We start from the raw sequence: 17,083 nt of genomic DNA, 5'->3' as shown, positions 1-17,083 counted from the left end.
CTCTTCTGTGGACAGCTCCAGAAACAACGCCCCCATTACCACCATCACCGTGGCTAATATGTGCTAGGTATTCACTGAGATGGACACTGTTATTACCCGTGGACATAGTAGCAGGGGGAAAGACAACAGGAAAGAAAAAAAAGGAGATAACTTTTAGAACCACATTACGACTCCAAGGAAAAATCATCCTTGAAGTCGTGGCTCATTTGAACACTGTAGGCACTTAAAGAGGATCTCTTTCTATGCACGAATGGCCCCGGAGAGTACTCCGAAGGGTAACAGCAAACACTTGAGAAAAGAAGGAAATCTGTCAGCTTTCACAACGCAGAGTGGCTGACACATGAAGACCCTTACCTCTGTGTGTCTACCAGGGACTGCCTCCACACAAAGGCAGCCAGCACCCTCACCCAGCACCAAGCGCACCACCAGCGCCAGCGTGCCCATCTTGGCCAGCCAGTGGACAGCGAGTCCTCCTAGGTGGCGGCAGCTCTTGTGACAGCAGCAGACTTAAACTCCAGGCAACTACTGAGAGGACTCTGAGTTCCTCCTTCTGCAGTGTTCACTTGGTTAGCATTATGAAACCGAGGTGTTAGGGTTCATCAATCACCTGGTGCTCTGGCCAACAGGAGAGGCAGCTTCTTCCTCTCAGGCCAGTACTTCAGTCAGTTGCCCTTCACAGGGTACATTCAAAGAAAAATGCATATGAACTGATAAGCTGAGATCGTTTTCTCCTCCCAAAGGCCACCAGGCTGGTGGTATAAGCAGCTCTATTGATGCTCATGTGGTTATCTGAGAGTTGGACCTTAAGGAATCAGTCAATATCTTGCCTGTTGAAATAGCTAAAACCACAGCATTCAAATGGTGTCATCTCAGGCAAATGAGCTGCTGTCAGGATTCTCTATAGCTCTCTACAATAAATCACCATCTTTCCCACCTTTTGTCATAAAACTACATACCCCAAGCCCAAGATAGTTCATATATCCCTGGTTGTCCTAAAGTGTAAGACCCGGCATAAGTCTAGCATTCCTGTGGAAGTAAGCATGAAAAATACACCATAGTCACCCTGCACATGATGCCCACGGTACATGGCAGTGAGTCCCCTTTCCAATGCCAGACAGCCAACACTGTCATCCTGAATTATCTGGTTCACTGAAGAGAATTATGGGTTTCCCTGGTACTTACAAACTCTGAGCCTCAAAAAAGTTTTAAGAAACAGTAAAAGGCATCATTACCAGAAAACAGGACCTCAATAGTGTTATCTGCATCACCACCACCATGAGAAAAGGGAGCTGAGGCCCCCTGGGCACTCCGAGTGTGCCAGGCAGTGTGCAGAGCCCTCAGAGGACCCACTTAGCTAGTGTCCACACATCCCTAAAGAGGAAGAGTCTCCACCCTTTCACAGACAAGAGCTTTGAGGCCCAACATTGTGATTCCACAGAGATCACAATCCTATGTGGTGGATCAAGAACTGAGCTTCTCTCATTATACACTGAACAAAGAATTTAAATTACCTGAAATGTCAAAATCATTAATTAGCAAAAACAAAAATACCCATAAACCTCAGGATTACCTAGGGCCTTGAAAAGTTCTTCTCGTACAGCCGAGGTGAATTTTCTGACCAGACACAATGTTGTCACAATGGCAAAGAGCAAATTGTAGGATAATACAATATAGAAATTCCCCAGCCAATTAAACCTTCCAAAGTCTCCAAGTAGATCAAATCTAGTGATTCCTGTTGAAAATAAATAAAAGAGCCCTTAATAAAGTTAGGTAAGATATCTTTATATTTGCTATGAAATAAAGTACAAATAAGATCCAGTTAGAAGGACTTTATTATGGTACATGAGACGTTCTCGTGAATGATGCTGTGGAAAACATATGCCTGCATCCATCAGAACTACCCACGCCAGCCTCACCCTACTCTTACACATACCACTCACTGCAAGCAACAAGCAAGAGGCTGGCACAAATGCCCAGCACCTGCTCAGAATCCGTGCCTACTTTTAAAAGGAAGCTGAAGTACTGCTCAGCTGGGTGGGGTGACTGCACGTGCAACTGAAGCAGGATGGCTGTGGCTGGCCACAGGACCAAAGTCCTACAAGGTGGAGCAGCGGCGAGTCCTCACACAGCCCGTCTCCTGAGATGGGACCGATGGGCCCAAGAACAGCCTGATGCCCCAGCACCCTCTAAGCACAAGCCTTCACAGCGTACGTTACTTTTTTTTTTTCTTTTTGGCTTATTTATTGCCTATTTCCCCAATGATTTTGTTCCACTCCTATAAACCTAATGCTCAGAGCAACACTTTACACATTCTTAATATTGATTACATAAGTGAATAAATAGGATAATTTCTTTCCATAAAACATCATTAATCTGAATTCAAAGCTACAGGCTTATAAAGTAAAAGAGCAAAACTGGAAATGAATGGGATTATACCATATATACATTTAGGTTCCTTAAATTTACCTACACACATTTTTTAAAAATTCTTGTTTTTAAAAAATTAAACATCCTATTCAGTGAGCATGTGCCCCAGGTCCAGTACTCACTGAAAAGAAAATGTGAGTGGCAGGAATTTTCTGACCACTTATAGGTAAATAAATCCCAACATTCAGGTGGTCAGTCAGGTGAGACAAGGGGATTATAAGAGCCTTCAGGGAAGAACCTGAAGAGCTACTTGGGAGCCATACAAAAACAGAACTACAAAGAGTTACAAGAAATAATAGAAACCACCTACAGAACTGTACAGTTATGTACCTCGTATATTAAGAGTGACTTAAGGATTCTACAGGTGATTTCAAGAACACCTTTGACTCAGCCTCACATCATCAGCTGACTTGTGACCCTGACTCTCAGCCCTGCCCACTGCAGAGGATAGCACAGAGCTGCACATACACAACAGAAAACCCTACCATGGAACAGGGTAAGAACAGGGGATCTGAGCCCAATTCTGTAATCACTGCTACCTGAGACCAAGTTTGTGAATTGGAAAGACAACACCCAAATTTTTAGAAGACAGAGGATGAATGAAAACACAGAATAAAGTGATTTACAAAAGGGTTAAAGCCCAGACATCAGAAATGTATGTGGAGTTGGTCACATGTTGTTATTAGAGGGTGACAGCCATCTTGGCTGCAGCATCTCAGCTGTAAGCCCAATAAAGCTTCCCTTTGTTAAAGGAATGGATATCTAATTATATATTTCAATTTTCAAATAAAGCAGACTTTGAGGGAACCTAGGAAGGTACCTGTAAACAAACTACCAAAACAAGTTTCTGAGGCTTCAACTAAGACCCCAGATCAGCAGTCTATCTGACCTTTAGAGCCAAAGATCCCTTTTTGAATCTGGTATGGGCTATGGATTGTCTCACTAGACAAATACATGTATGTACATACACACACAATTTTGCACTCCATGAGGCTTATTTGTTATAAACTGACAGGTCCCAGCCCAGGATGAAAACCCTGCCTGGAAGGTCCAGAGTAGTCGCACCTACTCTCAAATGTGTTGACCATACACTGCCCTTAATAAAGACAAAATCTGGACACATGTACCCAATATGTGCATTTAGTTATTCATAAACTATATATGTACTATTTACTAACATGTGATACACAGATAAAACACTTTAAAAGTTAGTAATGCAAATACAAGGTTTAATGTTTTCTTCCCATGGTTCAATGGCTGATCTTATAAACCCATGAACCTTGGAAACCAGTGGTACATGCTATGTGGTCATTTGACCACCCTGGACTTGGACAGCACTACTTGGAATAAGAATGGAGTGGGGAGGTCATGAAACCATCACAGTAAGAATGGGTGGTGTGCAGAACAGTAGGGTGGGCTCTGACTAGACCACTTCAGTGAACTTGACCTGGCACCAAGAGAACAGGGCCCAGGCCTAACAAGAGATGTCCAGGGAAGGGACAGCCTCTAGCATTAGGAGAGCCAGACAAAATACTTGTGCCTAGGGGCTAGGTGTAAAAACACTGCTGTTTGCATTTTAACTTTTCTTAAAAAATTGAACTGATTGATAAAGAGTATCTTGGATAACACACATAGCTCTTTAATTCTGAAAGTCTATAAAAACTGTGAAGCAAAAAAACTTAAGTAGTCACTTAAGATTCTGGCAGCAAGGCTTCTGTAACAGCAATAAGTAAAATTATTTTCAAATTGAATAGTGCCAAAGCTTAATACAATGCAGCCACACTCAGACAAAACTTTGATTTATTAACATATCATAAAAACATACAAAGTTTCAAAACCTATATTTCTGGATAAAGGTAAAAGTGTATTAGGACAGCAAATTTAAAACACTACTGAGAAAGACTCAATTATCATGTGTTCTTACTGAATACCCTTAGTCACATACCTAAATGTCTATATCCATTCAGAAGTTCATTTTATTAAAGGGTAAGTAAGAAGCTTAGTTAAGCAGCACCTGGGCAGAAGGTCATATCACCTGCATCATCTGTTGAGAATAAACTACTCTTCATAATAAGCTGCACATCAACTCCCCCTGCCCCCAGGATTCAATCAAAAATGTTTTAGGTGTAATTCTTTGAATAACAATCTTTTTCTACTCATACTTTAAAAGAACTAATGTTCAGAATAAAACCTCATTTTAAGCAAGAGTTGGCTACCCCACCCACAGGATGAGTAAACAGAATGCATATTCTGTAGCCCACCTGAGTCAACTTCTCCTTTAGCAAGCACGTTCATGTTTTAAAGCAGCCAGAAGTTGTGAAGAGAGTGCTCAGAAGCTTGACACACAAAGGGATCACTAAAGGGGCTTTATCAATGAACTACACATGTGGCCTGTTGTACAAATGGCTGACAAGAATATCCATGACTTGAGTGTAAGACCGCCACCAAAAAGCACAGTCATCTAGTTATAAAAAACAAATTCATAAATTAAATATTAGGATGAACATATTTTCTCCCTCTGAATATGGTTAAATCACTATTCTGACTGGATTTTCAAATTTCCTCCTTTAAATCAGACTTTTTAAATAATTTTAGCTAAGACAGTATCAAAAACCAAACATGACTCACTCACAGTAAGAAATAATAAAGTCTACCATCATTTTAAACATCATGACTTTCAGGATTAATATACTTAGGCTCACTGTCAACTTTTTATTTACTAGAAAATCAAGTCATTCACAGACGAAGGGAGGTTCCACTTTGGGGCTGGAATGGTAGGCAACACTGCTAAATCAAAGACTTTAATTTGTGATATGTTTTACTGTGAAAGTATATTTCTGTAAAATAACATCAAGCAGAAATGTGATTAGTGGCTTCAGATGCCAGCCTAGTTGGAGTCAAATAAACTAAATAACTGGACAAAATATACAAACTGATGACTTCAAGATCCTGGACAGCAGGCAATGAAGGAGAGAGACTGCCGAGAGATGAGACACAAGTGGGCCCCTACGTGGCACCGCTTGTGGCCTGATGAAGGCTTCAGGGCAGTGTATACAGAAGCAGGGAGGCTCAGCCCTCTCCCTGAGGTGAAGAGAGGGAGCTAGGAGCATGTGGATGGCTCTGTGGCCAAAGGGCTGCACACAGGAGCCCAGAGCTGCATGCTTGTTGTGGAACATCAACCCAGAAATGGCAGAGTTGATAATTAGTAAGTTTGTTAAGAGACTTCCACTAATAGTCCTTTTATCTCAAAACCTAGAAAAAAGGGACTGTCTCTACAAGTAGAGACATGAAAGATATAGTCCACCAATGACCTTCTTCAAAGGAAATGACAATGTAAGGTTGAAAAGTATAGTAGTAGATGGGATTAGACAGTGTAAAAAAGGATATTAGCAAATTTGAAGAGAAAGCAATGGAAACACATGAGCAAAAGAAGACCAAATAGTGAACAGAGCATCAGGGAACTGTGGTTTCACTCCAAATGACTGATGTGCTTGTGATCAGAGTCCCTGAAGAACAGGGAACAGAAGAAAAATTATTTGAAGAAATAATAAATGAAAATCTTCATGAAATAATAAGTAAAAATCTTGATGAAAACTGCACACCCATAGATCAAAAAGCACAATGAACTCAAAGAACAAAAAATCCAAGGAAAACTATATCAAAGCATATAGCAATCAAACCGCTTAAAAGAAAAAACTTTAAAGCTGCCAAAAAAAAAAAATCACGTTTTTAAAAAAGAGCAAAAATTCTGGTTGCAAACAATTTGTTGAAAAGGTAAAAACAATGGTTTTTAATATTGGAAGAAAATAACGTAAAATTTCATATTCAGCAAAAATACCTTGAAAAACATGGCAAAATACAGACCTTTCACAGGTACAAACGGTTGAATATTCATTACCCAAAGACCTGCACTGCAAGGAATGTTAAAGAAAGTCCTTGAGGCAGAAGAAAAACAACATCAAAAGAAAATCTGGCTCTACAGAAAGACATGAAAAGCAGTAGAAATGATCACCACATGGATAAATATAAAAAAACTTCTTTGAACACTTAACTTTTTAAAAAGACCATTGTTTTAGGACTGGGTAGATGTAGCTTAGTGGTAGGGCATTTGCCTAGCATGCATGAGGACCTGAATTTGAACACCAGCACTGAAGAAAAAAATCATTGGTTAAAGTAAAAGCAAAGACATTGCATTGTGAGGTTTACAGCTTGTGTAAAAGTGAAACATCTGACAACAGTAGCACAAGAATGACAGAGAAGGGTGGTGCGGAGGAAGACCACACCTTGCCTGCTATGAAAACACAACCAGAGACCCACAAGGGAGAGCCAGGTGCAACCTTGGAGGAAGAACTACAGGGTGAGGCAAAGAGCCAAGGAAACAGAGAAGTGCAGGAAGAAGTTTCATTTTCCTGCACCTCAGCACCAAGAAGAGCAGGATGAGCCACTGGCTTCCCCAGCTGGGTGGGGCACTGCACCAAGGATGTGCTGCAGTGCCAGACTCACAAATCACAGGGGAGTCCAACACAGCCAGGCAGAGACAACTGGGAAAAAAAGGGCAGAGACCACTGATATCAGTCAAGTGGCAGGTACCCATGGTTACCAGCAGCCTGCTCAAAGCAGACCCCAATAGATTCTTCCACTAAAGAAACCAACAGCAATCACAACCACTGCCAACTTCCTGCAGCTTCTGGCACTGAGGTCTCAAGATTTTTGTCTGTGGATGGAGCTGCCCTGAGCCGTCACCACCGGACTGAGCCCAAAACTGCTCCAGCAACCACTGTGTGGGTGCTCTGGTCACAAGACCTAGCGCAGCCAGTGTATCCACTAAAACTAGCCCTGCCTCACACCCCCAGCCCTAGATCCCACTGTTCTGTTTGCTAGTGGCCAGCTGCAGCCCCAAACACTGGCCTTGGATGCTACATATGCCCCAACCGACAGCTGGTCCAGCCCCTGCCTACCAGGAACATGCTGCTGGACCCAGCAGCACCTGGAAGACTCCAACAACCCTGGTAGTCATAACCAATATCCACACAGACTTGATCACTGAACCCCCAGAGCTGTCTGAGCCACCACACCACAGACTCCACCCCACAGAGCCAAAGCCTCTACAAATCCCACACTTGACAGGTGCATGCCACTATGCCTACGCCTAGTGCAACAGCACACTCCCACACATTTCCTAGTCAGTGACCTAATGTCCCCCACAGCTGGAGATCTTTCCTTACTGTAGACAGTCCATGAAGGCTAGAAGTTGACTATTGCCTCAACTGCACAGATGTCAACACAAGGATACAAGAAAATGAGAAATCAGGAATACAATGAACTTCCAGTAAAAAACAAGGAAATCCATATCCACATATTGCCTGCCTAACAATGAATCCCAAAAAATTACTCTAAAAGAAATTCATAAGCTACACAAGAACACATATAAACGATTTAATGAAATCAGAAAAATAAAAAAAGAAACAAAAACAAAAGGAGAAGTTCAACAAAGAGAAAACAAAAAGAACGAATAGAAATTCTGGATCTGAGGACTACAATAATGAAACTAAGAATCTCAATGGCAGATTTGAAGATTTTATGAGTCTGACAACAGATACATGAACTTCTTCAAGCAGACGAGAAAAAAGAATGAAAAAGTGACCAAAGCCTACAGAAGTTAACAATGCGTCATCAAGCGAACGGATATATGCTTGAGAAGTGTCCCAGAAGAAGCAAACAGGGCAGAAAGCTCATTGTAGAAAATAATAGAGGAAAACTCACCTTATTCCAGGTAGGGAAATATATAACCAGGTTCAAGAAACCCACAAAACTCCAAATAGGGTGAACCTAAAAGGGTGGTCTATGCTGAGAAACATTATAACTTAACTGTTAAAAGTCAAGGACAGAAATCTGAAAGCAGCAAGAGAAAAACAGCTCATCTCATACAAGGGAACCTCTAGAAGACGATTAGATTTCTCAGCAGAAGCTCTGCAAGGGAAGGAGTGAAGGGTGCATTACTCATTGTACTGAAAGAAAAAAACTGACCACCAAGAATACTATGCTCTGCAAAGCGACTCTTCACAAATGAAGGGGATAAAACGCCATCACATGCACCACATTTCCTTTTTTCCATTCATCTGTTGACTGTCACTGGGGTTTTGCCATGGTTTGACTACTGTGAATGTGCTGCTATACACATGGGTGTGCATTGGTAGCTATAGTGTGCTGACTTTTATTCCTTAGGATAAAAACCAAGGAGTGGGATAGCTGTAATATTTTGAGGAGCCTCCACACTAATTTCCATACTGGTTATACTAATTTACAATCCAATCAATAGTGTAAAAGTGTTCCTTTTTCTCCACATCCTCTCCAATATTTACTATTGCTTATATCTTGATGATAGCCATTCTAACTGGAGTCAGATGAAATTTCAGTGTAGTCTTGATTTGAATTCCCTTAACTGCTAAAGATGCTGAACATTTTTTCATTTATTTGTTGGCCATTTGTATTTCTCCTTTTTGAGACGTGTGTTCAGCTCATTTGCCAACTTATTAATTGAGTTATTAGGATTTTTTAGGTTTCAGTTTTTTGAGATCTTTATTTGTTAAGTATTAATCCTCTGTCAGGAGAGTAGTTAGCAAAAATTTCCCTCCCATTCTGTAGGTTCTCTCTTCATATTCTTAATTGTTTCATTTACTGTGCAGAAGCTTTTTAATTTGATGCCATTCTACTTATTAATTTTTGGCATTAATTCCTGAGCTTTGGGGGCCCTCATAAGAAAGTCATTGCCTACACCTATATGTTTGACCCTGTATTTTCTAGGAGTTGCACAGCTTACTTGGCTAAAGGATGAATGAAATTATGTCATTTGCAGGAAAATGGATGGAACTTAAAAGCATCATATTAAATGAAATAAGTCACACTCAGAAAGTCAATGGTTATGTATTTTTATCATATGTGGAAGCCAGAGAGAAAAAAGGAAAAAAGAGGTGGTGATGGTGGGACCTCACAAAAATAGAAAGAGACCAGTAGAAGAAGGAAGGGGGCCAGTGGAAGGAAAGGAAGGCTCCAGGGAACAATACTGACCACACTGCATCATTATACTATTGCATATATAAATACATAACATCAAATTCCACTATCCTGTATAATTACAATGCATCCAAAAAATCTGGTTAAATTTTTTAAAAACTATAAAACAGAAAACAACCAAATGATAATAGTAAGTCCTTACCTAACTATCACTAGTTTAAATGTAAATGGTTAAACTTCCCAATGAAAAGGCATAGAGAGCCAAGAATGTAGCTCAGTGCTAGAGCACTTCCCTAGCATGCATGAGGCTCTGGGTTTGATCATGGGGAAGGAGAAAAGACACAGAGAATGACTGATGAGAAAAAACAAGTAAATAAAAACAAGGTCCATGGGGTTGGGTTGCAGCTCAGTGGTATAGCGCTTGCCTAGCATGTGTGAGGCACTGAGTTCAACTCTCAGCACAGCATATAAATAAATAAAACAAAGATCCGTTGACAACTAAAAAAATATTCCAAAAAACCAAGGTTCAGTGACATGCTGTTTATAAGACTCATATGAACATACACATAGTGTCAAATACAGGGATGGAAAAAATATCCCAACAGAGATAGGGGTGATCATGTAGCATCAGACAGAACATACTTGAAGTCAAAAATTGTCAAAAGAGACAAAGAAGGTCATATGTAATGATCAAAGGGCCAAATCAACAAGAGGACGTAACAACTGTTAATACATGTGTGTGTGTATTCATCTGAAAAACACCTTGAGATGAACAAGAATCAAATATAGCTTAACAAAAATTACAGGCTGCAGCAAGGGAGAAGAGGGATGTACATAGTGACAACTGTCTACATTTAAGAAGAGCTCAATTAAACAAACTAACTTTAAAACTCAAGAAATTAGAAACGAAGAAAGAAAAACCCAAAGTTAGCATCAAAAGAAGTAAATAATGTTGATTAGAGTAGAAATACATGAAAATTTTAAGAGATATTTTTTTTAAAATCAACACAACATCTGGGTGCAGTGGCACACATCTATAATCCTAGCAAGTTGGGAGGCTGAGGCAGAAGGATCTTGAGTTTGAGGCCCATCTCAGTAACTCAGTAAGACCCTGTCTCAAATAAAAAATAACAAAAAAAGGGAGATTGAGGATATAGCTCAGTGGTGAAGGGTCCACTCAGTACCAAAAAAAAATAAAAAATAAAAATAAAATGTTGATTTTTTGAAAAGGCAGAATTGACAAACTCCTGTTAAGGTTAAGAAAAAAAGAGAGCAGACTCAAATAAAAAAGAATTGAAGGTAAGATCATTATAATAGATGACAGAGAAAAGAAAAAGATCCTAAGGGACTAATATGAACAATTATATACCAACAAATAAGATAACCTGGAAGAAATGGATAAATTCCCAAAGACATACAACCTACCAAGACTGAATCAAAAAGAAACAAAATGTCCAAGTAGGCCAATAACAAATAAGGAAATGGAATCAATAATCAGAAACCTACCAGTAGAGAAAAGCTCATCAGCAACTTGGTAGGCTGAAACAGGAAGATCCCAAGTTCAAGGCCAGCCTCAGCAACTTGGTGAGACCCTAAGTAACTTAGTGAGACATTGTCTCAAAAAATAAAAAGGGCTGGGAATGCAACTCAGTGGTAAAGCACTCCTGGGTTACCACTGAGCTATATCCCCAGATCTTTTTTAAATTTTTAGAGAGGGTCTCAATAAGTTGCTGAAGCTGACCTGGAACTTACAATCCTCCTGCCTCAGCCTCCCAAGTAGGTGGGATCATGAGCGTGCACAATCATGCCTAGCACAAACCCTTCTTAAACTCTTCTGAAGCACAGAAGAAGAAAAACTCCCACTCATTTTATGAGGCCAGTATCACCCTGCTTCCAGAGCCAGACAAAGAGGACACAGAAAATTATAGGCCAATCAATATCCATGATGAACACATCCTGTAAAAGATCTTGGCAAACAATTGAACAGCACATTAAAATGATCATATGTCAAAACCAAGTGGTACTTATGGGTAACAAGGAAGGTTTAGCATATAAAAATCAACCAATGTGATTTCCTAACAGAATGAAAGAAGAAAAAAAAAAACACCACATCATCTCAATAAATGCAGAAAAAGTGTCTGACAAAATACAGCATCCTTTCATGTTAAAAAAAAAAAAAAAAAAAAAAACTCTCAACAAAGTAGGCATATAAGGAATTTACCCCAACATTTTAAAGGCAACATATGAAAAACCCATGGCTAACATCATGATCAACAGGGAAAAACTGAAAGCTTCTAAGATCTGGAAGAATCTTAGAAGATGCCCATTCCTGTCACTATTACCAAATATAGTGCTGAAGTCCTAGTTAGAGCTGTTAGACTAGAGAAATAAAGAAAAGAAATTCAGATTGGAAGAGAAGTAAAATTATCTCTGTTTGCAAACATGATAATCACATACATAGTACATACATGCATGTATGTGCTCACACACAAACACACACACACACACACACACACACTTAGAACTAATAAATTTGGTAAACTTGCAGGATACAAAATCAACATACAAAAATCAGCAAGATTTTTATACACTGATGACAAACTATTCAAAAACAATCCTTTAAATTAGAAATACGATTAACAAAAAGGACAAAATACTTAGGCACTAACTTGATCAAAGAGGTGAAAAATTTGTATGCTGAAAATTAATTTCCCATGAAGGGAAACAATATTGTTAAAATATACTACTTAAAGAAATCCACAGATTCAATGGAACCTGTATCAAATTCCTCATGGAGTCTTTTAACACAACTAGGAAAACAATCGTAAAATTCCTTTGGAACTCCAGAAGGCCACAAAAGCCAAAGCAATCATAAGCAGGAACAGAACTGTAGGCACCACACCTCCTGACTTCAAACTATATTATAAAGCTACAGAAACTCAAAACAGTATGGTGCTGACGAAAGAGACACAGAGACAACCAGGGCAGGAGCTAGAACCCAGAAATAAATCTACGAACCATCATCAGCTGAGCATAAGAACACCAAGCACGCCAAGAACGCTCATGAGGAAAGGACAGTCTTTTCAGCTGTGATGAGGGGAAGTGGACATGCTCATGCAGAAGAATGCAGTCAGGCCCCGCCTCACACTACACACGTGCACACGTGTGCACATCAACTTGGATGCACTGAAGGCTTACACATGACCATAACATTCTTAGAAGAAAACATTCTTATGACCTTCTTGATACTGACCCTGGCAATAATTTGGGGGGTTATGACACCAAAGGTTAGACAATAAAAGCAAAAACAGTCAAGTAGGGTTACACCAAAACTTCTGCACAGCAAAGATGCAATCAACAAAATGAAAAGACAACCTACAGACGGGAAAATATGTGCAAACCACATATCTGATTTGGGATTAGTATCCAAAATATATATTTTAAAATCCATACAACTCAATGCCAAAAATATAAATAACTTGACTTTAAAAGAGGCAAAGGACTTAAAAAAAAAAAAAAACACTTCTCAAAAGAGAAAACACAAAAGGCCAACGGAAGTATATATAAAAAGATGCTCAATATCTCTCATGATTAGGGACTGCAAATCCAAACCATGGTGAACTAACACCTCATAACTGTTAGAAAGGCAGAAAAGTAAAAGACAGAAGTAAGAGTTGGCAAGGATACTGAAGGGACACTTGTACATTGCTATGGGCATGTGAACTAGTGTGACCAACCACGGAAAACAGTATGAAGATTCTTTAGAATCAAAAACAACTACACATGACCCAGCAGTCTCACTTTTGGGGATGTCTCCAAAGCAACTGAACCAGGATCACACAAAAAGATACCTATATTTCCCTGTACACTGAAACATTATTCACAATGGCCAAGAAATGGAAACACTCCAAGTGTCCTTCAACAGAAGAATGGATACAGAAATGACACACACATACACATACACACATCCTCTAGAATATTATTCAGTCTTAAAAGTGAAGGAAAACTTGCCAGTTAGGACCACATGGATAGAGAAATTATGCTAAGTGAAACAGGCCAGACATAGACAAATACTGCAAGATCTCACTTATAGGTGGAATCTAAAATAGTCAAATTTATATAGAGCGTAGGATGGTGGCTGCCAGGAACTGGGGGAGCTAGGTGATATTAAGTAAAGGGTACAAAGTTTCAGTAATACAAATAAGTTCTCACAATCTGATATACTGTGTGGTGACAATAATTAACAAACAGTATTGTATATTTATAATCTGCTAAAAGGATAAATCTCAAATTCTTTCACAACACACACACTAGTACACAGAGGTAATGACTGCTAGTTAGCTTGATCACAGTGATCATTTCAGAACATATATATCACAATGTCAAACTGTGTGCCTTAAATATATAAAATTTGGATATGTCAATGATATTACAATAAACCTGATTTTAAAAAAACAGCAGCATAAGACTGGCAGGGAAGAATGAAAGAAGATTGTTATAAGGTTCTTAAATTAAATGGCATGTTATTTGATAGACAGTGATAAACTATATATAAATCTCACTATACTACAAATCCTACAGTAACCAGTCAACAAAGTAGATAGAACAGAATCATCTCTTTTAAATGCAGTTTACCTGGATGAATGCAGATAAAGAGAAAACAGGGAACAAAGGAGAACTGGGACAAGTATTGTAAGAGTCCATTCAGACCAAGTCATATCAATAACCACATTCTGAGTGAATGGCTCCCATGTCCAAAGGCAAAGACAGAGACTGATAGGTCAGCTAAAAAAGCCAGATCCAATTATATGTTTACAAAAACACAACTATTTAAATATAAAGACACAAGCAGGTTAAAATTTTAAGAATGGAAAAAATATACTAATTAAAGAGCTGAAACAGCTACATTAATATAACACAGAATTTCAAAGAGTATTACTAAGGATGAGGAAGATCATTACCACTGTCCTAATTATAAAAGGGTAAGCTCATCAAGGAGGCAGAACAACCCTAAATATTTATGCATCTTATACCACAGCTTCAAAGTTCATGAAGTAAGAACTGACAGAATTATAAGGAGAAATAAACAGATCCACAAATAGTCAGAATTTCAAAACTGTCCTCTCAGTAACTGTTAAAACAATGAAGAGTAAGGATACAGAGAGTGCGAGTAACATCACCAACCCAATTCACCTTTTATTATAGAACGTGCAAGATATACCTTCTTTTCAATTGCATACTAAAGACAGATCTTATTCTGGGCCATAAAGCAAGTCTCAATAAATTCAAAATGATTCAGCTCATATAAAATACATTTCCTCACCATAATGAAATCAACAATAAACAAATTAAAAATCAGTAACAGACAAATCTCTGGAACATCCCCCCAAATATTTGGAAACTGAATAATATACTTCTAAATAACTCATGGGTCAAAGAAGAAATAAAGAGGTTAAATCAGAAAGTATTTTGAACTGAATGAGAATTAAAATACTTAATATAAAAACTGGGAGGAGGCAGCCAAAGCAGTACTTAAAAGGAACTTTTTAGTGTTAAGTGACAATATCAGAAATGGAAAAAGACCTCAACTTAATGAACCCATCTTTTTATTTCAAGGCAGCAGGAAAATCAGAGAAAATAAACTCCAAAGTAAATAGAAGGAAAGATAAAATAAAGGGCAAATTAGTGAACTAGAAAATAGAAAAGGAAGAGAGAAAATAAATGAAACCAAAAGCTGGTCCTTTGAGAGGATCAATAAAAATCAATAAATCTTTAGTCATATTATTCAGAAAAAAAAAAGATATACATTACCTGCATCAGCTACAAAAGATCATTTCACTGCAAGAATCTACTTTCACTAAAAGGATAGATGGTAAGAGAACTTTGTGTCAATAAGCTTGACAAGTTGGATAAAATAAATTGCTTAAAAGACACTAACAAAGCTTGCTGGATAAGAAACAGATAAAACAGCAGCCTTCTATTAATAAAAGATTTTGTTACTAAAACCTTTCTAAAAAAAAAACAAATTCCACAGCTAGATGGTTTCACTGATGAACTATATCAAGCAATGAAGGGGAAAAATCTGATTCCACAAAAGCTTATCCAGAAAACTGAAGAGGAGGGTATATTTCAGAATACTCTGAATAAGGAGAGCATTCTTTATATGTATACCAAAACCAGAATAAAAGATACTGTATTAGTCAGCTTTCTCACCACTGTCACCACAGACAAGACAAGAACAAGAGAGGAGGAAGAGTTCATGTGGGGGTTCATAGTTTCAGAGGTCTCAGTCCATAGCTGGCCAGCTCCATTGCTCTGTGGTGAGGAAGAGCACCATGGCAGAAGAGTGGTGCAGCGCAGGGCTCGGGACATGATGAGCAGGAAGCAGAGAGACAGAGACTCCCCTCACCACGGACAAAACACAGACCTCAAATGCACAATCCAATGACCCACCTCCCTGCTAAGAAAAAAAATCTGATGAAGTTTATAAGACAGCTAATAAAACTAAGTGAGTTTTTACCAAGGTTGCAAAATAAAAGATCAAAATATTAAAACCATCTGTACTTACATTGTTAGCAGTGAACTATTGAGAACAGAATTTTTTAAAAATATCATTTACAACAGCATCATATGGGCCAGATCTGAACAACAAAAGCTATAAAGTATCACAAGACAAAATAAACTGAGTGTACTCTGTTCAGAAGACTCAATATTATAACAATGTTAATCCTTTCCAATAATTTTTTAATTTTATTTGTTCTAATTAGTTGTACATGACAGTAGAATGCATTTATACATTTTGATAGATCATACATAGTAGAGTGTGATCTCTCATCTCTGACTGTACATATTGCAGGATCACATCAGTCATGCAGTCATACATGTACATGAAGTAATACTGTCTGTTTCATGCCACTACCCTTCCTTCCCCCATACTCTCCCCTCTTTGCACTCCCCTCTACCTAATATAAAATAACTGTATTCTTCCCTATCCCCCCACTCCTTATTGTGAATTATCTCCTGCATATCAGAGAAAGCATTTGGCCTTTGGTTTTTTGGTTTTAGCTTATTTCACTTAGTATGATATTCTCTAACTTCATTCATTTACCAGCAAATGCCAGAATTTCATTTTTCTTTAAAGCTGAGTAATATTCCATCGTGTATATAGACATTTTCTTTATTCATTCATCTGTTGAAGGGCATCTAGATTGGTTTCATAGTTTAGCTATTGTGAGTTGAACTGCTATAAACATTGATGTAGCTGCATCACTGTAGTATGTTAATTTTAAGTCCTTTGGGTATAAACCTAGGCGAGGGATAACTGGGTCAAATGGTGGTTCCATTCCAAGTTTTCTGAGGACTCTCCATACTGCTTTCCAGAGTGGTTGCACCAATTTGCAACCCCATCAGCAATGTATGAGTGTGCCTTTTCCCCCACATCCTCACCAACATTGCTTATATTCCTGAAAATTGCCATTTTGGAGTGAGATGAAGTCTTAGAGTAGTTTTGATTTGCATTTCTCTAATTGCTAGAAATGTTGAATGTTTTTTCATATACTTGTTGATCATGTGTATTTCTCCTTCTGTGAAGTGTCGGTTCAGTTCCTTAGCCCATTTATTGATTGGGTTATTTGTTTTGTTT

The 17,083-nt window shown here is 38.5% G+C and overlaps 1 protein-coding gene across 8 annotated transcripts in view; it reads right to left on the bottom strand.

Annotated features, from left to right (window-relative positions):
• Lmbr1 (limb development membrane protein 1) overlaps positions 1 to 17,083 on the bottom strand; it is a 169,433-nt gene that overhangs the window by 5,749 nt on the left and 146,601 nt on the right. For 6 of the 8 annotated variants that reach the window (XR_007109804.1, XR_007109803.1, XM_047561137.1 and 3 more), the window contains one exon: positions 1,571 to 1,732. The exons of the other annotated variants lie outside the window; for them this stretch is intronic. Coding sequence is in view for 4 of the 6 variants with exons in the window: in XM_047561137.1 (XP_047417093.1) it covers positions 1,571 to 1,732 (162 nt within the window). In the remaining 2 variants the exon portion in view is untranslated. The remainder of the gene's footprint in view (positions 1 to 1,570; positions 1,733 to 17,083) is intronic. 8 annotated transcript variants of the gene reach the window in all.

The sequence above is a fragment of the Sciurus carolinensis genome, chromosome 8 (assembly GCF_902686445.1).
Source record: "Sciurus carolinensis chromosome 8, mSciCar1.2, whole genome shotgun sequence".
Classification (NCBI taxonomy): domain Eukaryota; kingdom Metazoa; phylum Chordata; class Mammalia; order Rodentia; family Sciuridae; genus Sciurus; species Sciurus carolinensis.
The sequence above is the reverse complement of the archived record's forward strand: the minus strand, read 5'-3'. Positions and strand labels throughout refer to the sequence as shown.